Below are 23,919 nucleotides of genomic sequence, written 5' to 3'. Positions count from 1 at the left end.
TTCTCCGAAATGTACAAACTTAAAAAAATCATACACAGCAGCGGGTCGTATAAATGTTGCGACAAACTTCTGGAGAAGTTAGGGAGCATCGCTAGTTGCATAGGAACCCGTGCCCAGAAATGTCAACGTACGCCGCTAGGGATGACCTGTTCAGAAGGACAGAAAAAAGTGTGGGGAAGCGTGCCTAGCGGCGTATGACGATCCTTTTAGGCGTGGGTTTCTATGCAATTTCAATTCTGATGATTTATATCATCTGTCATTTCCATGATGAAGCCCAGATAATTCTTGGGGCAAAATGGTATACGTAGTTTAAAATGTTGACTTTTATTCGAGTTAAAGGTACTTAAACTGACGTTTTTTTTTATTGTATCTTCCTTGGTGAAAGAACTTTGGAAAACAAACTTGAAATGATTATAAATCTGAGAATGATGAAAGAACATTTTATTTATGTACTTATTCATTTATTTGCAGACTTTTCAAGATCAGGACTACATAAGATATAATACTTTGGGTCCGATTTATGGGTAAGTGACATTTTAAAAAATGTTTACTTTCATTGCATTAAAGATCATTATTTACTGTAAAATCAGCTCATAAAACTTTTTTTGAATGAAAAATGATAAGTTAGGAAAAAAAACGGAATAATCTTTTCGTGCAGTAGAGTTTTGAAAAGATAAAATATAATTTTTTCAAAACTAGGCCATTCATTTACGGCTAAGTGGGTAATTGAAACGTAAGTTGGCAATCAAAAATATGTATCCCTTCTCCAATCAAAAAAGCAGAAACATACCGTTATTTATTCAAAACCTGTTGCTTTTTGTTTTTCTATTCCTTAATTATTCGTATAGTTAAATAGTTGCTAATAAATTATAAGATAATATGAACCATACATTCTTATAATTTCAATATAAATCATAATATATGAGCTTTATGCGAACCATATTAAATTAAAATCAAATTTTTTTGAAGTAAAAAGCCCTTATGTTAATTAATATTTATATTAATTAAAATATTACTGAATTATTAAATTATTACTGACTGATTAATTACTGAAAATCATCATTAAAAGTCAAACATCATAGATATAATTTATTTTACTTCAAATTCCTTTTACTGCTGCTTAGGTAAATGAATAAAGAAAGAACTGTCTAAACTAATATTTTACTTAAATCATATTGTTAGTTCCTATTCTTTTTTTTTGTTGTCAAATATGATTATACGTGGGTGATATACTGGATGTGCAAAATTTATAAAACTAGTCAAATAGCTTAAAAACTACTTCGTTTCGCATTGCGAAATATTTGAAAACTATGCATTCAATGTTGCAAAATTTGACCCCTCTCTTAAACCAGGTCACATCGAATTTCGTGTCACTAGATAGATTTTTTTAAAGCCTTATACCTAACAAGCCTATTTTTATTTTTTGTAAACAAACACACATTTTCCAACTACTTCTATTTTAAACAATTTTATGCCATTTTGCTTATTTAAAGAAAAAATTTTGCTTACTTAAAGTTTTTTTTAATGAAACTAACCCGCATTTGCTTTACATGACGAAGAAAACCTCTGACAGTTAACCTCACGACAAAGGGACTCTAACCCATGATCCGTCTACCACATATTAAACTAAAATCAACTTTTTTTTAAAAGTAAAAATCCCTTTTTTTAATTAATATTTGTATAATTACTGAAACCTGTCCTCTACATGCTTGTAAAATCATCATTAAAAGTCAAGCATCATAGACATAAGTTATTTCACTTCAAAATCATTTCAATGCTGCTTAGGTAAATGAATAAAGAAAAACTTCCCAAACGAATATTTCATTTAAATCATATTATTCGTTAGTATCCTTCTTTTTGTCGAATATGATTATACGTGGGTGATATACAGGATGTTCAAAATGTATAAAAACAGTCAAATAGCTTAAAAACCACTTCGTTTCGCATTAAGAAATATTTAAAAACTATGCATTCAATGTTGCAAAATTCGACCCCTCCCTTGAACAAAGGCCACATCGAATTTGGTTTCACTTGATAGATTTTTTTAAAGCCTAATACCTAACAAGCCTATTTTTATTTTTTTGGACAAAACACACATTTTCCAACTACCTCTATTTTAAACAATTTTATGACATTTTTACGTTGCAATGACAGGGCCACCCATATTTTGTTTTAAAACCGTCGTTGAATAGCCGACCCAATTTTGGATTTATGACTAGTGTTCTAGAAGACAAGAGAACTCCTGGATCAAGTATTGGGGGAAACTTTGTCCTCTTAGAGGTTTTTTTGAAGGAAATAACTCGCGTTTACGTTACAAGGCGAAGAAAACCTCTCACAGTTAAGCTGACGGCAATGGGACTCTAACCCATGATCCGTCTACCACTGAGGATATTTTTACGTCAAGTGCCACCTATATTTTATTTTATATTTTATAACCGTCGTCGAACGACCGACCCAATTTTTGGGTTTACGACTGCTAATGTTCAACTCCGTAGCTTTGTAATTTTGGACCCAATCCAGAAGGCAAGGGAACTCCTGAAATAAAACCGACAATAAACATTTGATCTAATGATCGGATCTTCACGTTATAGGTCTCTATCTCAATGATTCGAAAGGGTGACCTCAAATACGCTAATTAATTAGTACAGACGATGTTTTAAGTTAAATCTGACACTTAAACGTACTTTCTCTGAATAAACATACCCTTCTTCGTTGGATTCGGATTTCTGCCCCCGAAAATATAGGGGGCAGCCGCAATCTAAGAAATAAGGGCTTGGTCAGAAGAGCAATCCAAATCTTGGACCTCCTAATGTTAATTTTACTCTTTGCTTATTTCGCCGTTTTTCCACGACTTTTTAAGCGATTTAAAAAAAATTTGCCCACAATTATAAAACTCGTTAATCCAAATATAATTTCATACAAAAAAGAATTAATAAATATTTATTATTTTATTTAATAATAGTTGGACAATTTTTGAATTGTAAGGTATTTAATTTTTAACATCATTTTAAAGTATGTAATTTTACATGGCAAGATACAAAATTTGAGCGACATCGGTCGATTTGTTCTTGAGAAACTGAATTTTAAAAGAGTCATAGATTTTGTTCTTGGAATATGGCCAAACTTGCAAAAAGTATAATTAATATTAAGAGGTCCAAACTTTGGATCGTTCTACTGACCAAACTATGGGGTCCATGTCTCCCAGATTGCGGCTATCCCCTACATTTTAGGGTTTAGAAATTTGAATCCGTCGAAAAAAAATAAATGTTTATTCGGAGAAATTACGTTTTTGTGTTTAATTTCGTAACTTAAAACATCGTCTGTACTAATTTATTAACATATTTGAGGTCATCCTCGAACCATTAAGATTGAGTCCTAAAACGTGAAGATCGGATCATTAGATTAAAAGTTATTCAGGGTGGTCCTTTTTTTGTCCCACTGTTGGTCGCAACCTGTATAATAACAACAGCAGAAAAAGAAAACTACGCTTTTTCATATTTCAAATTTATGTGTAATAAATTATGACAATTTTATTGATTTCAGTGTTTATGAGGTGAACAGCCCTACCCTGTCAGTAGCAGATCCAAAACTTCTCAGAGACATACTTGTCAAAGATTTTGCTAATTTCCCGAACAGAAGAGTAAGAATTTTAATATTATTTTATATTGTAATAAAAATGTATTTAAATCATATGCTTTTTGAGCCCAGCCTAAATTTATAATTTTACTTCTTTTTTTTTAAAGCTCAAGTGCAGATATCATTTATTTATAAAATAATTAAAACTTTTAAATGGTTTATATTTAATTTCCAAAAACGATTTCGTGATTATCACCTTTATTGTTAATTTAAGACAATTTAATGATTTTTTTTTAAAGTTATAAAATTTGTGTGCTGTAGTTTCAATGAATTAAAATTTCTATAATCTTGCTAGTTTAAAACCGTAGTTAGAAAAGTGTTTGGGGGCGAAGTAAAAAAAATAAATAAATACAATGATAAAGATGTTTTTTTAATCATAGAATTTCCAATAACAAATTATATGTCTGTCAAAAGTTATTTAATATGGTTTTAATTTATTTTTGTTCCACAAAATTTCGCCAATTTTCGAAAGTCTTCGCCAAATTCAAATCTTAGCAATTTTTTATATATATTTTTCTTTTCATTGGAATAAATCATGCGCCAAAGCTTTTGCCAAATCACAATTTTATTCGCCGAACTTACGATTTTATAGCATTTAGCGAGGTGGTGAATGCTTAGCACGGGCCCTGCATTTATTTGTACCCAAGCTCCCTAATACCTTAAACTATTCATTATGATGTATGTTTCAGTCTTTCATAACTGGTAACAAAATCGGAGACAATATGCTTCCAAGTCTAGAGGGTGAAGATTGGAAGAGAGTAAGGACCATCATTACTCCAACATTCACAACTGGTAAACTTAAAAGGGTAAGTGATTCCTGTCAGCCACATATTTTTCCTAAATGTCCTAATGTCTAAGCTTTCCTAAATGTCTAAGTTCAGTCGGAAAATTGTCCAAGTTTGGGCGGTGTTGCTTTATACCGGATAAGGTAGTGAGGTCTTCAAGTGGCAAGAATTGCCTTCTATATGCACATTCTTTAAAAAAAAATGCAATCAAGTTTACAATCAAAGCAAAATAACGATGTCTTTATTCAATCAACCAAGTTTTTTTTCCTTGTGAAACTAGCATTTAGCTTAATGGACTTATTTGGCTATTAGTATAATGATAGTCAATTCGAGGATATTTGGACTAAACATAAATGTAGAGAATACCGGACAATGGTACTCAATCTTCAGCAGACTAGAGTAAACAGGACATTGGCACGCACACCCTTTAACTCTCGCAATGAATCTGATTTTTATTTGTAGCAAACGATTATTAATGATGACGTTACTGATAATTTTTCAATGTTTGTACAGCATAATCTTATTCAATCATAGGAAAAGAACAAAACTATTGAAAACTCATATGTTGATATAATTAAAGAAAATTATCAACAAATGGGTTGATAATTTTCGATTAAAGAATCAGTTTTGCCGAGCTTTCACAGACGTGAACAACTGTTTTCTCAAAAATTCCACACCACCCCGATAAGCCACGACAGATTTAACGTGCACCTTGCTACTTATGTACGGCAGTTATTTAGTCGGCTGTCAGCATAGAACTCACAACCCTCCTGTCATTTTAACCTAATATATTAAATGATAAATTCATAGTACCCTCAGACTACAACAATAACAACAACAACATAAAAAACGTATTAGTACTATTTAAAGAAAATGAATGAATACACAATTCTAAAATAAAAATATATTACAAAATACAACATACTCGAAACGTTTCAGTATACTCTATATAAGGTTCTCGAAAACCTTGTTAAGTCAAAAAAATATTTTCCCCCTTGTCATTACATTTTGAATTCCTATGTCGTAGGGTTTCTTCTCAAAACCTTGCTGTGGCGATTTTTTTTTCGAAATAGAAAATGACGTTTTTCACAAATCGCAATGTAAAAGCACAGTAAATCAATTATTTTCTATTTAACGCATACTTATTTTTCTCTTACTTTTAAAAATAAAATTATCATTGTTGCATTTCGTCTTATAGTCAACAATCATTACATACATATTTAATAATAATTATTCTTATGTTTCATGGCTCTTTTTTATAGAGTAGTATTTTAGAATATATTTTTCAACTTATTTTCCAACTTATTTTTAGAACACATTTAGTTCTGAACTTGTTATCTCGTAAACTCGCTATCTCGAAATTTTTTTTAGCTTGCCTTCAACTTTATCGAGAGTACTGTACATGTATTTCACCGTCTGATAAAAGAAATGAAACAAAGCCACGCGCGTAGGAATTGAATGGATAATTTGAAAACAGTTTCCAAAAAACAGTGCTCAAATAAATAAATAAATAAACAAATAAATAAAGGGATTACACTTTACGTTCTCGGACTCAATCTTAATGGTTCTAGAGCTAGGGAGGTAACCTCAATTATGCTAATTAATTAGTACAAACGATATTTTAAGTTACGAAATCAGACACAAAAACTTACTTCTCTGAATAAAACTTACTTCCCTGAATCATACTTTTTTATCGACTGATTTGGATTTCTGAATCCCAAAATATAGGGGGTAGCTGCAATCTATGAAATATGGTTCCAATAGTTTTTCAGGAGAGCGGACCAAAGTCTGGACTCTTTAATGTTTATTTTACTTTTTGTGTCCTTCGCAATATTTCGAGAACTTTTTAAACGAATCGAAAAATTTTTGCTGAAAAGTATAAAACTTGTTTAGCCGATTATAATATCATGCAAAAAATAACTTTTAATAATTTTTATGATTTTATTTAATAATAGTCAAAAATATTTGAATTATAAGGTATATAAATTTTCACATCTTTTTAAAAATGTATTTTTTTCCGCAGTCTAAGTTTAGTTGGCAAAATACAAAAGTTCAGCGAAATCAGTCGTGTAGTTCCTGAAAAATCAAATTTTAAAAAAGTCGTTTTTTGAAAAAGTAATTTTCAACAAAAATCAAAGGAATTAAAACTATTTATTAAATTAATTAAACTATTTCTGACGTCGAACCTCATTTCATGACTGTGAAATATGACATTTTTTTAATTTGTCTCAAATCAGTCTTACTGTTTTTCGCCTTTAAAAACGATTCAACTCAATTGTATGAAGTAAGCTTTATGAAGAAAAAAAATTAAAAGTGAATTAAATAGTTGTATAAAAATCTTCATTGAAATGCTTCTTGATTAATATGTGTTTCTATTGTATTTACAGCTCATGAGTATATTCAAAGACTGTGCCAAAACATTATCTCAAAATTTCAAAATGTCTGAAATGAAAAAGGAACCCATCGATGCCAAGAGGTTAGTTTATTCCATCGACTAGTTAAATATCCCCTTACGGGGTGGAAAAAATTAAACAATCAATAAATGAGTAGCGAATAGCACTAGGAAATCACGCACAAAGCTGAAAGACACATACCATACCAAAGCAATTAATAAAGTTAAAAACAATTCCTTATTTTTTTATTTATTATTAATGTTTGTCCTTTTCGGTGGCTTTACTTTATTAGATTTAGAAAAACACGTGTTTAGTAGTTCATTCCATCAAAATAACGATTAAATCTATTCAACATCTTTTGGAATGATGTTATTGCTCAAAGCCAATAGTTCTAAACCATTTTTCTAGGCATTGTGTCCACAGGATCTCAATGTAAATTTGATGTTTTACCTCATAACTAATTTGTTATTCCTCTTGTTATGGTATATGTTTTACTACTAACTTTTTTGTAAATAAATTACCAGTCTATATATTTAAAGTTAAACGTTATTTGGATGGCACTTTTATTGCAGTTTTTTTAGATACTTTTAAATTAATGATACTTTTAGTGCAGTTTTTCTGAGAAACTCTTAAATTAATGACACTTTTAATGCAGTTTTTCTGAGAAACTCTTGAATTCTTCCAGACTCTTGAATTCTCCATTCTTGAAGGTATCCGACTAGTTTTGACATAATTTTTTTTAAAAAGGCTCAATTAAAATTTCAATTTCATGTTAGGTAATCAGGGGTTTTAAAATTATAAATTTAGTGTAAAGTTAAAAAATTTATAAAATGTTTTTCAAAAAAAGGACAAGTTTGAACTTAAAAACTACTATTTTTCATGTCACGCTAACAGTTCTACAACAAACCGTAATACATAAATTTCAAAATATATTGTTTTCTAGATCAATAATGTGATTATCTGTGACTTGAACTAAAAATATTAAAATTTGTTTAAAAATAAAATGAAATAGAACTAACTACAATGTTAAATTTTTAAACAATGTATTTAGTTCTATTTCAAAGTTTTTTTGTTTTTAAATTTTTCATCTAAATTTTAAAGAAAAATTTATAAATATTATTACTTAAGGCGTGATAAAAATAATAAGTTAAAACCTAGACCTTAGCTTTTAGCTTAAAAAATTTTCTAATATTTTACAAATTACTTTCAAAATATTAAAGAATTCTATAATAAAAATTTTTTGTATTGTGTGTTTGCATAAAGAAATTTTCACAAAACCTACTATCTTCAGAAAATGCATTAAAATGCAAGAAAATAATTCGCAAATTAAAATTCTTTATTTGTGTTAAGAATATAATTTATTCAAAATAATAAGGGTTCCAACACTCAAAGCAAAACAAGAAACATTTTAGTTTCGTTTTCTTGAGTTTTGTTCCGGTTTCGGTTTTGTTTGTCAACATACGAAAACACAACTGAAGCTTCATTTCTAAAAATCGGGAATAAAATTTTAAAGGGTTTAGGTAAGCTAATCAACTAAGATTTAAATATAGATACCTTACCAGTTGGATACCTTAAAAAAGAACTTATCTTTTCCTTATTTCAGTGGACATTTTAACATAGGAGGTTTTTGAAATGGTTTCTAAAATTAATTATGTGAAAAAATATTGGATCTCAAATTTATATTTCAAATGTTAAATTTCACAAATTAAAAAAAATGGACCTCAGATTATACTCAGAAAAACAACGTCAAAATTGTTTATTTTTAACAATAAATTTTTTGTGTGTAAATTTTTTACGTCAAATTTGCTTATGAGCCTATTTATAAAAGATACAACATTCCTAAAATAATGTACAATATTGATCATTAAAACTGCTGATGAAACGATGAAACAAATTGAGACATATTAATTCGAATGATCATTAAAACTGCTGGAAAATATTTATCATTAAAACTGCTGGTGAAACGATGAAACAAATTGAGAGATATTAATTCGAATGATCATTAAAACTGCTGGTGAAACGATGAAACGAATTGAGAGATATTAATTCAAATGATCATTGAAATTGCTGGAAAATATTTATCATTAAAACTGCTGGTGAAACGATGAAACAAATTGAGAGATATTAATTCAAATGATCATTAAAACTGCTGGAAAATATTTATCATTAAAACTGCTGGTGAAACGAAGAAACAAACTGAGACATCCTAAACCTAACTCTTCACAGTTGAATTTGGTTATTTTTATTCGATTCGAAATAATAATAAAATTTTCCATAAATGCATATATATATATTCATCATTTATTAATTAAATTTTTATTGGAAAAAAATATTATTTTCAGGTCCCGCGCTATGCACTCGCCACCTCGTCAAATGCGGAGAAATCGTAAATTTCGCGAATAAAAGAATTGGCGAATGATTATTTCTGCGGGATATATATATATATATATATATATATATATATATATATATATATATATATATATATATATATATATATATATATATATATATATATATATATATATATATATATATATATATATATATATATATATATTTCTAATATGCGGTGTATCCACACCGATATTTTTTAGTATTTAAGTTAAAAAGCAGAATTAAAGAGTCCAGTTGTGCATTATCTGTTTATTTATAAGCTATGGTGAAAGCATACACATTTTTACCTCCTCCCGCTGGCGATGGGTGGAGACCCATGTCCCGTCTAAGCAGACGGATTTTAGTTAAAGCATGATAAACAACAAAAAGCCACGCAAAAACTTGTGCTCTGCGTTATATAGGATGATTAAAAAGAGTAAAAAGTCCAGCCATATGCTTTTTCTGTATTCTTATACCTCATCAAATTTATTTATTACTCAAAGCAAATCGTTTAATCTTTCCTTATATGGAAGTGAAAGATCTTAAAATAACTTCTCTTTTGAAGTATTAATCTAATTATTATTCATTGGCATGTTTTTAGCCTTGAAGTCCCAAAATAGAATTTCTACCCTTATCCTTTACTAAAGATATTTAATGAAAAGGAATGAAGTTTTAATGCTTTTATTAATACAAAAGTATTTAATTTTTGTATTACATCCCCCCAAAAAAAAATTTTGGTAAGCCAAAAAAAATTTAGAATACTATGAATATATACTTTATGTTGGTATGACTGTCCTCTTTCCTACTATAAATAACCTTTTTCCAATATGTGAAAAAAATTATTTACAGCAACAACAATAAAAACATAATAATACAATTTATCTATATAGTGAACTAAACAGAAAGAAAAATTTAAACATTTAATATAGCTATTCTAAAAAACTTTTCGAAAATTTTCACACAAAAATATACAAAACTTTTATGCAAAACGACCTGGACACAAGTGTCATTTAATAAGAATTTAAGATTCTGTTTGAAAAAAAAAATATTCACAATTTTTATGTGAAAGAGGTGGACAACTAAGTGTCATTTAATCAGAATTTAAGATTCTGTATGGTTAATGGGTTTTTTTTTACTTGATGAAATTCTGTATTCCCCGTTAAAATGGAGGAAAACAGAGTTTCATGAAGCACTGTGAAAATTGAGAGATCCAGACTGGATAAAACAAAAATAGTTTAGAGAGTTTTTTCTCACTGTGTTGAGAAAAAAAAAGTTCATGTTACTTCGCCCTCACTCCTAACTGATGCTGAGGTAAACATCTCCACACAACGCGATTCGGATCTCTCAAAAATATAGGGGTTACTTCTTCCCTTGAAGAAAGTAAAAATTTTCTGTTGGTGACTATTCATGATTTAATTTTAACATTTGTGGGCTGTGATATTTCCTAAGTTTTGAAATATGTACTATTTCAAAATTTTGTTTACTCAAAATATTCTTTTTATTTATTTTGTAAATAACTTCTGAAATTTTTTGAAGAATTTTATACGGTCCACTAAAAGGAGGTGACAACTTCCTCGTATTAGGATAAGTAAATTCTTCAAACAGAACTAATTCATCATTTTTAAAGTCTATATCTAAAAATCTAGAATCATAATAAATTTTATTTCTTTCATGATATTCTCTAGTTCTTTGAATTGCTATTTTTTTAGCTTCTTCAACAGGTGGATAGACTTTTACATTTAAGGGATTTTCGTAGGGGAGTCTACCATGCATCAGGTATGCAGGTGGAAATTTTGTTACAGAATGGGGAGTTAAGTTATAAGTATTAACTATATCTTTTAACAAAACAGGCCAGGGAGTTTTAGTAGGTTTTTCATTAATTTTACATTTTAAACGCGTAATTATTGTTTGACCAAGGCGTTCAACCTTGCCATTAGACTGCGGATGATGTGCAGTTGTCAATAATTGTTGAATTTTATTATGTTTCAAAAACTTTTTAAAATGAGAAGAAGTAAAGGCAGTGTTTCGATCACTCAACAAGGATTTAGGGATTTGATTTTGAAAAATTTGATGCAAAAAATTTGTATAAGTTTCTGAGCTAATGGATTTTGATGCAAAAGCCCAAATGTAGCGTGTAAGGTGGTCAATAATTAAAGTTAAATATTTTTTTGTTGAATTATAGTAATTCAATCCACCAACACTATCTATTGCTAATAAGTCAAAAGACTGATTAACAGGGGGTAAGGATTGTAATAATCCAAATCTTTTCTGTCGCGGTTTTTTATTTAATTGGCACGTATGACAATGTTTACAAAATTTTGTTATATCTGAAGTTATGTTGTTCCAATAATAAACAGGGGTTATTAAGTTAATCATTTTCTGAACTCCAGGATGATTAAATTTATCATGAGCACTTTGCAGAAGTTTTAATCTTAACGAAAATGGAACAACTATTTTAGTAAAATTTTTCTTACGTACACACAAAACATTATTGATATCAACAAATTTACCTTGTAAGTTATTTTTCCTTTGAGCTTCCACTATTTCACTTAAATTCAATAAATGTGAAACATGAACATTATTATTTTTACTATTACTTTGGACAATTGAATGTGTTGCATCTCTCGAAAGCCAATCTGCTTCAAAATTAGCAGAGCCTTTTGTGTATTTAATATCATATTCATACATACTTAACAATAATGACCATCTAAATAATCTTCCTTTTAAATTTTTAACATTTCTTAGCCAAACTAAAGCAGCATGGTCAGCATGGTATGTATGGTGAATTTTTGTCCAAAAAGGTAATGATGGAATTTATTTAGAGAATCGACAATAGCAAGACATTCAAGTTCTGTAATTGCATAGTTTTTTTCATAGTCCCTTAATGAACGAGAATGAAAAGCTACAGGATGCAATACACCACATTCATCTGTCTGTTTTAGCACACATCCAATTCCAACTAATGATGCATCAACAAAAAGATGACATTCATGATTAGGGTTAAAAATTTTCAAAATTGGTTTACAAATAATAGCATTTTTTAAAAGTTCAAAAGATTGTTGACATTTTTCTGACCACACCCATTTTACATCTTTCTTTAACAAGTTATTCAAAGGATGTCGAATACTTGCATAACTATCAATAAATTTATTGTAAACATTTATTGATCCGAGAAATCTTTGTAATGATTTTACATTTTTAGGGGGCAATAATTTTTTAATAACCTCAATATTATGGTTATCTGGTGATACAATTCCATTTTTAATTTCATATCCTAAAAATTCTATTTGTTTTTGCAAAAATGAACATTTTGAAAGTTTTAATTTTAAGTTTTCCTGTTTACAAATATCAAAAATCTTTTTAAGATGGGTTAAATGTTCATCATAAGAATTAGAAAATATAATGATATCATCAAAGTAGTTTGTAGCAAATTTAATTTTATGTTTATTTAAAATTCTACGAACTGTACGTTGAAAAATGCTCGGGGCATTCTTCCAGCCAAAAGGTAATCTTAAGTATTCAAATAGACCATTGTGAGTAGCGAATGCTAATTTCTCAGTGTCATCAGGATGAATACGAACATGATGATATCCCTGTGATAAGTCTATTTTAGAATAATAACTACTATTAGACAATTTTTCTATTAAAGTTTGTATTAAAGGTAGAGGTTCAGAATCTGTTTTTGTAATTTGATTTAGTTTTCTATAGTCGATACATAAACGACTCTTTTTATTTTCATCTTTTTTAAAAACTAAAGTTACTGGGGCAGCATAAGGGGATGAACTTTCTTTTATAATGTTATTTTTTAACAATTCCTCTATTTGTAAATCAACTTCTTGTTGTTGTTTTGGGGATGTTTTGTACGGCCTTAGAGATATAGGTAAATCTGAGGTTAACCTGACTCTTTGCGGTTCCATTCTAATTTCTCCTACGTCGTGTTTGTGTTTCGCAAAAATATCATCATAACTTTCTAAAATTTTTTTTAAGTCTACATTTTCTATTTTGCTTTCATTTTTTATTTTTTCGTCGATATTAACCTGATAATGTGTGCACCCATTACCTAGATTTATCTTCGAATCATTTGAAATTTTTGGACATTTTTTCTTTTTCCTATTTGTCCTTTTCCTTTTATTTTTGTTACCCTTTACATTATTTTTTTCAATGTTTACTTTTACTGAAACATCTTCAACTTTTATTTTTTCAACATTTTTAACCTTAACATTTTGAGAATTTTGCTGTCTAATGTGCAAAGATAAGTTGTCATTGTTAGTATTAGCAGAGGTGATCAATCTCTTACCAAATTGAGTAACAACTGGCCCGACACAATCAATAAACAAACAAAACTCTTTGCAAGCCTGCAACCCAAGTAAAGCATATGGTAAATCAGTATCAATTACAAAAAACTTAACTGACTTAACAATTTTGCCTAATTTAAGGGGAAACTCACAAATTTTGTTAAGTGTTAGTTGTCCTTTCGTTTGGGTAACATTTAATTCCTCACATTTTTTAATAGGAATATTCAATTTTAACACCAAATCTTTTGGTATTACATTTAATGTTGACCCGGTATCAACATTCAATAATATCTCTTTTACTTTTTCATTTTTATTTTGTTTTGGACGTACATTTACGTATTTATTTTTCACTTTACCTCCATTTAGGTATTCATTTTCAACTTTATATCCATTACGGTACTCATTTACAGTTATATATCCGGATACTAGTAATTGCTATTGATTACTTGTCATATTTTGAACGTTCACATCAACCACATTACTAGGGTTGTTTACACACAAAGAGCCCATGTGAAATTGATTCAAAAGTCCTTTCTTTGAGCAAAATTTACATTGATTCAATGGGTTCTCCTGTGTAGTATGATGTATTTTGAGTTTTGTCACATTCGGGGTTACATTTTTATTTTTAGGACAAGCCGGGGCTTTATGTCCTGGTGCATTACACTTAAAGCACTTAATGTCATATTTCGGGTTTTCTAACTTCTTAACATATGGTCCCTTATTAGCTTGAAATTTATTTTTATCTAAGTCACTTTTGATTTTTTCATAAAGTTTAAGTTTTTGTTTAAATTCAAAAAGATTACTGGCTCCATAAAGAATTGTTTTATTATTTGTTTGGTCTGGTATTCCTTGAATTATATAAGTGATTAGAGCTAAGTCATCAATATCACTTTGAGTAGCTATTTCTCTCATTTTTAGGAAATATTCTTGAAGAGTTTCATTATACCTTTGTTTTCTTTTTTGCAACATTGTATGTACTTCTGCACTATTGCAACTAAGTCCAAATTCTTCAAGCAAAAGATTTTTTAATTTTTCATACGAATTTAACTGAGTTTCACTTCTAATTGAAGTTAATGCGTTACCTTTCATGCATCTTTTTGCAAATAAAAATTTTTGCATATCAGACAATTTAAATAAATTAGCATGAGTTTCAAAATTTTCAAACCAAGAATTTATGTTATCATAGTGATTTCCATTAAACATAGGGGTAACTGCTTCAATATCTGAAAAACTAACTATTAATTTTATTTCATATTTCCCTATTTATATTATTACTAGAACTTTGACTATAGGATACCATATCTTCATCAACACTACTTTTTGTACATATAGAATTTAAATCAACTTGTGTAAATTTATTTACATAAGTTTTAGTCTGTAAATGTGGTTCAAAATCAGTTTGAGTGTGTTTACTCTCAAACTGAGTAGCTTCCTCCTCATCTTCGGAGGGATTTTCATTTACGATCGAATTTTTTAAGTGATTAAAATCACATAAACAATTTAAAATATGCTTGGCAATTTCCTCCTTATTTCCTTCACTGGAAATATTTAGAATGTCTGAAATTTTGATTAAATCCGAAAAATTAAAAGTATCACAAATTTCTTTCAGTTTGTTTGCAAATTCATTAGTGTTAGTTTCAAAAGAAAATTCTGAAAAATTAAGAATTTTGTTACGGTTTAATCAAGAAAAATCATTTGGAAACAAAAGTTTAAATAATAACTTAATTTTGTTTGCCTTCATTACTTTAATTGACGTTTGAACCACATCTATTTCTTTTAAAAACATTTTAAAAGCAGTATAAATGTATCATAAAAATAAAACTATATATTATAAAAATAAAAAAAAAACAATATAAACACAAGAATGCACTTCATATTATTATGAAGGAGAAAAAAAAATGCAGATATGCACGGGATTTATCTTTGTAATAAAAAAAAAATAAGCACTTTTATCACACTTCGAAGGAGGAAAAAAAAAATCTTTTTCCTATAAAGGAATTTTCCATAAAGGAGCAAAAAGCTCCTCTACTATAAATCGCGCACATTTTTCTTTTCTTCTTTTTTTTATTTTTTTCACAACATCTTGATTAGGACTTTCGCACACTTGATTAGGACTTTCGCACTACAAATCGCACACCTCCATTGTTTCTTGGGCACTAACAGGCAGTGTAGACACAAACGTTTTCATGGCTGTGACACTAAATCCTTAAGCACTTTCAGCATTCTCGTAGCGGCGCATGTACCGGAACTGGTACCGTAAAATCACCGATGAAGCAATTTTTCTCCCGGGTGGTAGAACTGCGTTAGGCGATTTCTTCCGGGTGGGAAGTCTTTTCATTTTTCCCCCACAATCGAGAACTTTTTAATCTCAGGAGTCCAATGAAGTTTTTTCTCTTCAAAACAAAGGGGGTAAAAAAGGGAGTTCCAAGGCGACGAAGTAGCAGTCAAGTTTATGCATAGTTCGCAATATTAGTATTGCACAAAAATTTTCTTTTAAGGGGTTTCCTGCACAAAGCAACTGTCCTGCCGGCTTCTAATATGCGGTGTATCCACACCGATATTTTTTAGTATTTAAGTTAAAAAGCAGAATTAAAGAGTCCAGTTGTGCATTATCTGTTTATTTATGAGCTATGGTGAAAGCATACACATTTTTACCTCCTCCCGCTGGCGATGGGTGGAGACCCATGTCCCGTCTAAGCAGACGGATTTTAGTTAAAGCATGATAAACAACAAAAAGCCACGCAAAAACTTGTGCTCTGCGTTATATAGGATGATTAAAAAGAGTAAAAAGTCCAGCCATATGCTTTTTCTGTATTCTTACGCCTCATCAAATTTATTTATTACTCAAAGCAAATTGTTTAATCTTTCCTTATATGGAAGTGAAAGATCTTAAAATAACTTCTCTTTTGAAGTATTAATCTAATTATTATTCATTGGCATGTTTTTAGCCTTGAAGTCCCAAAATAGAATTTCTACCCTTATCCTTTACTAAAGATATTTAATGAAAAGGAATGAAGTTTTAATGCTTTTATTAATACAAAAGTATTTAATTTTTGTATTACATATATATATATATATATATATATATATATATATATATATATATCGATCCTCAGAATTATACCAAAATAAATTTTTTAAACCAAATCAGTAATTTTTATTCGATTACAGTAATTTTCGGTAGATGCGCAGCATAACCAATTAGAGTTGGGTCCAAATAATATAAGCCGGAAACAAACTATATAAATAGTTTTTTTTTATAGTAAAATTCTTAAGATTTGCATTTGGCCCAAGTCTTTTGAAAATTAGCGAATACTTTTGATATTTGGCTAATTTACTGGCTAATAATTTGAAATCCTTAGAGCGGGCCCTGGTTCTGAAATTTATTTCTTCATAAGCATTTCAATTAAAAGATTTCACAAAAATAACGGAAATATTAAATTAATAACGGATTATTAATTTAATATAAATTTAAATACATGTTTCAAAAAATAAATGAGTAAAAAAAATTTCCAAGTCTCAAAACCCCTGTGACTCCTCCACGGAACACCTATTTGATAATAGATTTCTCTCTATATTTTTATTTTTATATCTTTTTTATATCACTCCTTTGAAAAAATGTTTTAATAAGTTTATTTTTATTTAATTCAGTTAAATAAGTTATAAGTTTTAAATCAGTTCATTTTTATACGTTGACGTGATATTTGATAGGTTGTTTGGAGCTTTCACTATGGACGTGATTGCTAGTTCTGCCTTTTCGACCAAATTAGATTCTCATAACGATCCAGAAAATACATTTGTTCGATACGCAAGAGATGCTTTTGGTACTAAGATCAGTTGGAGAATGCTTCTTTTTCGTAAGTATTCATTCACAATGATTTCTAATCGAATGTGGAGTGCGCAAAATAAAAAACAGACCACCCTCAATAACTTTTGATCTTATGATAGGATCTTCAGACTCAATATTAATGGCTCAAGAGGGTGATATGGTTATCAATTAGGGTAGACGATATTTTAAGTTAGGAAATCAGACACAAAAACTTATTTTCTCTGATAAAACATACTTTTTTTTCCCTTTATGGATTCGGATTCCTGACCCCCGAAACAAAGGGGGCAGCCACAGTATGGAAAATATGGTTCGAATAGTTTGGCCAGGAGTGCGGTCCAAAGTTTGGTCCCCTTAATGTAAATTTTACTTTTTGCGTTTTTTGCCATATCTCGATAACGTTTTGAGTGAAAGGAAAAATATTTGCACACAATTATAAAATTCACTTATCCAAAGATAATTCCATGCAAAAAAGAAATTTCAGTAAATGTTTATTATTTTACCACGTTTATATAAACTTGCCTTCGTGTATGTCTATCCGGGTGGAATTTTGTAATCGATTTTAAACTAATTTCCCGACTATCTACAAACTTCAAATTTGGCACATAGTTCAGAATTGGATGACAATGCATGAAAATGAAGAGAAAAAAGACATACAAAGTAAAATAAAATTAAAATTAAAAAAAAAAAGTTTTTTTTTTCGAGATTGTCTTTTGTTGTCGATTTCATTATTTCAAATTAGTATTACATGTCAGGTGAAATTTTTTTTATAGTCGGAGTATTTTTATTGGCTGAAAAATCACGTGGTAGGATCCAGTTTTTCCTCATTCATTTCCAGATTGTTTTGGTTGTCATCAGCATAAAACTAATGAAAGTCGTAAAGGTATTGTTTTTCTATAAAGATTTTTGTATTCGCGATCGCAACGAACTATAGGGGACGTTGTTGTATGAGACTAATACCTGCGATTTCTATATGAACAGTCATTCAGTTACTCTAGAGACGTCGTTAATGTAGCACGTAGCATTGCAACGTTCCTTCTTTATTGTGGCTAATTAAATTTAAAAAAGAAAAATGCTTGATATTCTTTCTTATGCAAACGAAAACAAAATGGTATCTCTTTTTATTAGAGAAGGAATATCCAAAACACATCGGAAAAATATTTGTACATTAACAGAAAAACATATGTATATTCTTATAAGAGTTAAAACCTAATTCCCGAGAAGTAGTTTTACTAAATTTAATGATATAACATGAAAGGCCTATTTAAACTTTACATTCTATAGTTTTAAGAATCACATTACTTCAAAAATTAAAATGAACAAAAAGTATACATAAGCCTCATAATTTTATGAAATTTAATTTTTTAAACAAAGTTTTTTGACAACAATTTTTATCAAAAAATTTCAAGTTTCAATAAAAATCATTATTTAGAAACTAAGAAACGTAAAATAAAGAATGCTGACGAAACAAAAACAAAATAACAATTCTTTTTTGTCGCCATTTTTAGTGCTACGAAAATTCGTCTTTGGGATTTGCCAAAAACAAAACAAGATGCAATTGTATTTTTTTAGGAGGGAAATATTTTACCGAAAAAACGAAAATGTACCAATTCCCACAACATAAAACTTTATCTTGGTAAACGTACGTTTTGGAAATGTTATTTCATTTGGAATCTTATTTATCAGAGTTCATATGGCGATATGATTGTTTTGAAACTATGCTAAACTCTATATCGGCTCATTTTCCACCGAAATCCGATTGACTATTTTGATTTTAATTAAAGTGTTTTATTTTATGAAATGTCGCAAAAATTTTAAGTGTAGATTAGCGGCACTTAAAAAAGCGGCGGTGGCGTTAATACGTAAGTACCGAATTTTTATTCCATACTTTTCTGAATCATATTACTTCAAACATTGGAATATACAAGAAGTATACATAAACACATAATGTTATACCATTTAATTTTTCAAAAAAAGTATTTTGAGAACAATTTTTATCAAAAAATTATAAACTTAAAAACGGAAAATAAAGAATTCTAAGGATAAAAAAAATGATTTTAAGAATTCTTTACATTGAAACAAAAACTTTCATATTGTTTCTTTTTTTATTATTCTTATAGTTCTTAATCAGGCGTAAAAAACCATTCTGTAGAGAACCACCATCAAATGAAAAAAAAATATTTACAGGCAAATTTTTTATTGTAAAAATAAGTGCACTTACCTGATTTATAATTCCCGGAGAATTCCAAAATGATAAGTTCCTTGTTTGAAAACTTTATTCTCAAATAATAGATACATAGTTTATCCCTTCATTACTTTTAGATAACATACTACACAGCAAATTTTTATAATTGATATGAATTTGAATATGTAGCTAAAAACAGAATAGCTGAATTCTAGTTGAACTTATTCTTTCAAAACAAAAAAAAATACTTACCAAGAAAACGATTAAAATTAATTAAGAATCAGCACAAATGGCACTATTTCAAGTAACTTGGATAATTTTATATTGTTGTTTTCCGAATTATATGGATACAGAAATATATACTATTCTGTAACGAAGAAGAATATGTTATAACTATTACAATTCTGTATGTTCTGAATTCATATTTATTCACTGGAATGACGAAAGCAATGTTGACTTCACTTTAATTCGTAATGAATTGAAGACAGAAGAAATGCATTTTACCTTAATACACACATCTGTAACAGTATCCGAAATCGGAAGTCATCAGTTGCAAGTTTGTTGATAATAGAAATTAAAAATTATTGAGGAATTTTTCTTCAAATGTTTGGCGTGTTCTGTTCCTGAAAGATTTATTAATATTCTGGAGATTTTTTTCAAGTTCTTCGGCTTTTTCCTTAGGGAAATTTTGTTTCTTATTTGCTGCTAAAAATGGCGTCTGATTCTGTCAATGATTTCGATGGAACTAAATGAAAACGTGATAAATTAATGTCTGATATTTACAGGCTCCCGCTAGACGGCGTACTCGAGCGTTGCGATCGCGAATCCCTAATTTGAAATGAAAGTTCTATTATTTTAGGAGGGGTCTTGTAGTAGTCTTGACTACTCTTGACTAAGAAAAATAATCTAAATAAAAATATATATTTTTAAAAACCAAGTTTTTTGTAGTGAAGAATAATAATTGAAAAGTAATAACTTTTAAAAAATATAAAATAAAAATTAAAAATTAAAAAAATTATAATTTAAAATAAAAAAATTCAAAATAAAAAATAATGTTTTTAAAAACCACGTTTTTGTAGTGGAGAATAATAATTTTAAAAAAAATTGAAAAACGAAAAACGTGGGGCGCATGAAATACATAACAGTATATATACACATACATATACACATTTTCTTACTCATACACATGCACAGCCACATATACATCCACATACATATGCATATACACAAACATATTCCACATCCACATTCAGATAGAAGTACAATTACAGATATACCATACACATATTCTCAAGAGCACACATACACACACTATAACATTACTGTTATGTATTTCATGCGTCCCACGTTTTTCGTTCTTCAAATTTTTTTTTAATTATTATTCTCCACTACAAAAACGTGGTTTTTAAAAACATTATTTTTTATTTTGAAATTTTTTTTTAATTTAATATTAGTCAAAAAATTTTTTGAATTGTATGGCATAAAATTTATTACATCATTTTAAACAATTTAATAGTGCGTGGCAAAATACAAATATAAACAAAATCTGTCCAATTGAATTTGCATACATTTGAGAAATTGAATTTTCAAAATACCACTTTTTTGAAATTAAATTTCTCAGGAATTATTGGATCGATTTAACGAAAAGTTTGTATTTTGTCATGCTAAAATTATGTTACTTAAAATATCGTATTAAAATGATGTAAAAATTGTATATTTTGAAAATCAAAATTTTTTCGATTATTATTAAATATGATAAATATCTACTAAAAGTTATTATTCTTTTTTGTGTGAAATTATTTTTCGATAACTGAATTTTATAATTGTGTACAATAATTTTTCAATTCGCTCGAAAAGTTATCGAGACATGGCAAAATACACATTATTAGCAAAATTAACATTAAGGGGTCCAAACTTTGGACCACTTTTCTGGCTAAACTATTGGGTTCATATTTATCAGATAACGACTTCCCTCTATGTTTTGGGGATCGGAAATCCGAATCCGCCGAGTTAGAAAAGGCAAGTTTATTTAGAAAAAGTACGTTTTTGTGTCTAATTTCGTAACTTAAAATATCGTCTATATTAATTTATTAACTATCATATTTGAGATTGCCTCTTCGAATGACTAAGTTTGAGTACTAGAATGTGAAGATCCGATCATTAGATCAAAAGTTATTGAGGATGGTTTGTTTTTCATTTTGCACACTATACAAGACGGGGTAAGTCAAAATAAATGTCTCAGTTTCATAAATGCTTTACGCATAAAATGCACACTCTTGCAAAAAGCAAGTTTTGAATGTATCCCTGTCATATTTTCGATACGCGTTTCTTTTCTTATACGGCATTCCCACCGCCCAACCATTGTCGAGCATTTAGTCCCGTTTTTAGGGCTTTATCTTTTAACAGGCAATAATGCCATGTCATTAAGACCCCGGTCAGAGGACGCGGACGACGCCTGAGCAAGCACCCCCTTCTCTAACATTTCATACCACAGCCAACGATAGGATTTTCATCAGCGACAAATTTAACCTGCACCCTATACTCTGGTTGTTTTGTGGGCTTCCAGGCACGAACTCATGACCCTTATATAGCATACACCAAATCTCTAGCTGCCATCGATTATTCTGGATAGCAGCTGAGATGCGAACCATCAAAACAGTTGGACCTGGAGACACATACGCGGTATCTTTTACGATCCCTCACCGGAAGAAAATCGCATCGGTCGAGAATTGGTTATCGTGGTGGCCAGTGTAAGAGTGCGGCAGCTAAGCGATCAACCCACCGTTGTGGTAACGTGTTATTGAAGTGGCGTTGTTTATTCGGCGCATTTTATTTCCACAGAAAACGTAAATGGTAAATAGACCTATGAAATGGGGTAATTCTGATAACTTATCCTGTAAAGTGTTAATATGAATGTTGATATGCTGTATGATAGAGTGTTGAGATATTGTTTGATAAAGTGTTATTATTTATTTTAGTGCTTGCACCCAAATTAATGAGCTTCTTTAAGATATCAGTTTCCAATCCAACAGTCACAAACTTTTTCAGCGAGGTGACTGCGCAGATTATAGCTGAAAGAAGAAGGACAAAACAAGTAGGCTCATTTTATTGCTTAATTTTTGCTTATTTATGTATTTTATTATAACTCACTTTCGAGTTGGTCGAGTTGGTTAGAGTTTCCTCACCGTCAGGGTAACCGTGGGAGGTTCTCGTTGTCTTCCTCTCTATGTAACGCAAATGCGGGTTAGTTCCATCAAAAAGTCCTCCCGTAAGGCAAATTTCTCCTAATACTTGATCCAGGAATTCCTTTGTTTTCTGGATTGGGCTCAAACTTACAAGGCTTCGAAGTTGAACATTAGTCGTAGTAAACCCAAAAATTGAATTGGCTGTTCAAAGTGTTGTAATCATATCATTTGTTCAGGTGTTGAGTAGCTCGGTTGGGGGGAGGAGGAAGTAAGAGTTTGATTATTTTAGCATATTAATAATTTTTTTACAAACAATATTTACAGACATCAATTATTGCATCATTCTTCACATCAGGCTCATTTTGCGTGTACCTCTACGCTCTCTCACATTTACAAAACAGACACAGCAGTTGTGGCACTGCGCCACCTGCCGGACATTAAGGGGAAAATGTTAACAAAAGACGGTTATAAAATTAAAAATATTCGTTCAGGAAGGATCACATTACAAAGTGGTTTGATTGTATGATCAAATTTTATTTCATTCAGAAATGCAATTTGCGGCTGATAGATACGCAGACGAGATCCTGAGACCGCATGTCGTATCTTAAGCTGCAGCCATTGGTGATTATTTTCTTTTAGTAAGTCTTGTGGAAAGCTTTTTTGAAGCTGATCCAGCTTGCGTGGGATGTATTTGGACAATGTGTTGCTGTAAGACCAAGACTTGGGGAGATCGCACTTCGTCTAGAGTGGGACAGTATTCACCGAAATCTCATCGATATCCTCATCGCATCCATGCAAAATAGGAGTGAGGAAGTCGTAGCAGTTCGGGGAATCACATACAATATTAAACATCTTGTATCATTTTAGTACAATCAGTTTTTTTGTCCTTAACATGCTATCAAATTGTTGCCTTGAAACATCATTTTATGTTATTTACATATATGTAGACCAGAAATGATTTTCTTCAACTGTTGATGGACACGGCAGAGGAGACTTATAAGAGTGAGAAAAAAGATGATGTGGATGATGATGACATTGCTGCAAAATATGGACAAGATTTTGTCAACCAAACGATTTTTAATACATCGGAAAATAAAAGTAAGAGTTATTTTCATCATTCTTTGTTTGGATCGCGAGTGCGGCAATTATAAATAATTTTCGAAAAATGGTGTTTCCCCCCCCTTTTTTTTTAATATTCGGGAAATTTAAATTACTCTGTATTGAAGAGCTAAAAAGCT

At 29.7% G+C, this 23,919-nt stretch overlaps 1 protein-coding gene across 2 annotated transcripts in view; it reads left to right on the top strand.

Moving 5' to 3' along the window:
• Window positions 1-23,919, top strand: part of LOC107448697 (cytochrome P450 3A9) — a 48,206-nt gene that overhangs the window by 5,506 nt on the left and 18,781 nt on the right. For both annotated transcript variants that reach the window (XM_087157043.1, XM_087157044.1), the window contains exons 3-9: window positions 472-524; window positions 3,544-3,640; window positions 4,326-4,442; window positions 6,809-6,897; window positions 17,197-17,342; window positions 22,475-22,590; window positions 23,629-23,779. In XM_087157043.1, coding sequence (XP_087013169.1) covers window positions 472-524; window positions 3,544-3,640; window positions 4,326-4,442; window positions 6,809-6,897; window positions 17,197-17,342; window positions 22,475-22,590; window positions 23,629-23,779 — 769 coding nt within the window. The remainder of the gene's footprint in view (window positions 1-471; window positions 525-3,543; window positions 3,641-4,325; window positions 4,443-6,808; window positions 6,898-17,196; window positions 17,343-22,474; window positions 22,591-23,628; window positions 23,780-23,919) is intronic.

The sequence above is a fragment of the Parasteatoda tepidariorum genome, chromosome 2, assembly GCF_982258835.1.
Source record: "Parasteatoda tepidariorum strain Cologne lab strain chromosome 2, Ptep-v5.0, whole genome shotgun sequence".
In the NCBI taxonomy this organism is placed as follows: Eukaryota; Metazoa; Arthropoda; class Arachnida; order Araneae; family Theridiidae; genus Parasteatoda; species Parasteatoda tepidariorum.
This window is presented reverse-complemented; position numbering and strand designations above follow the sequence as displayed.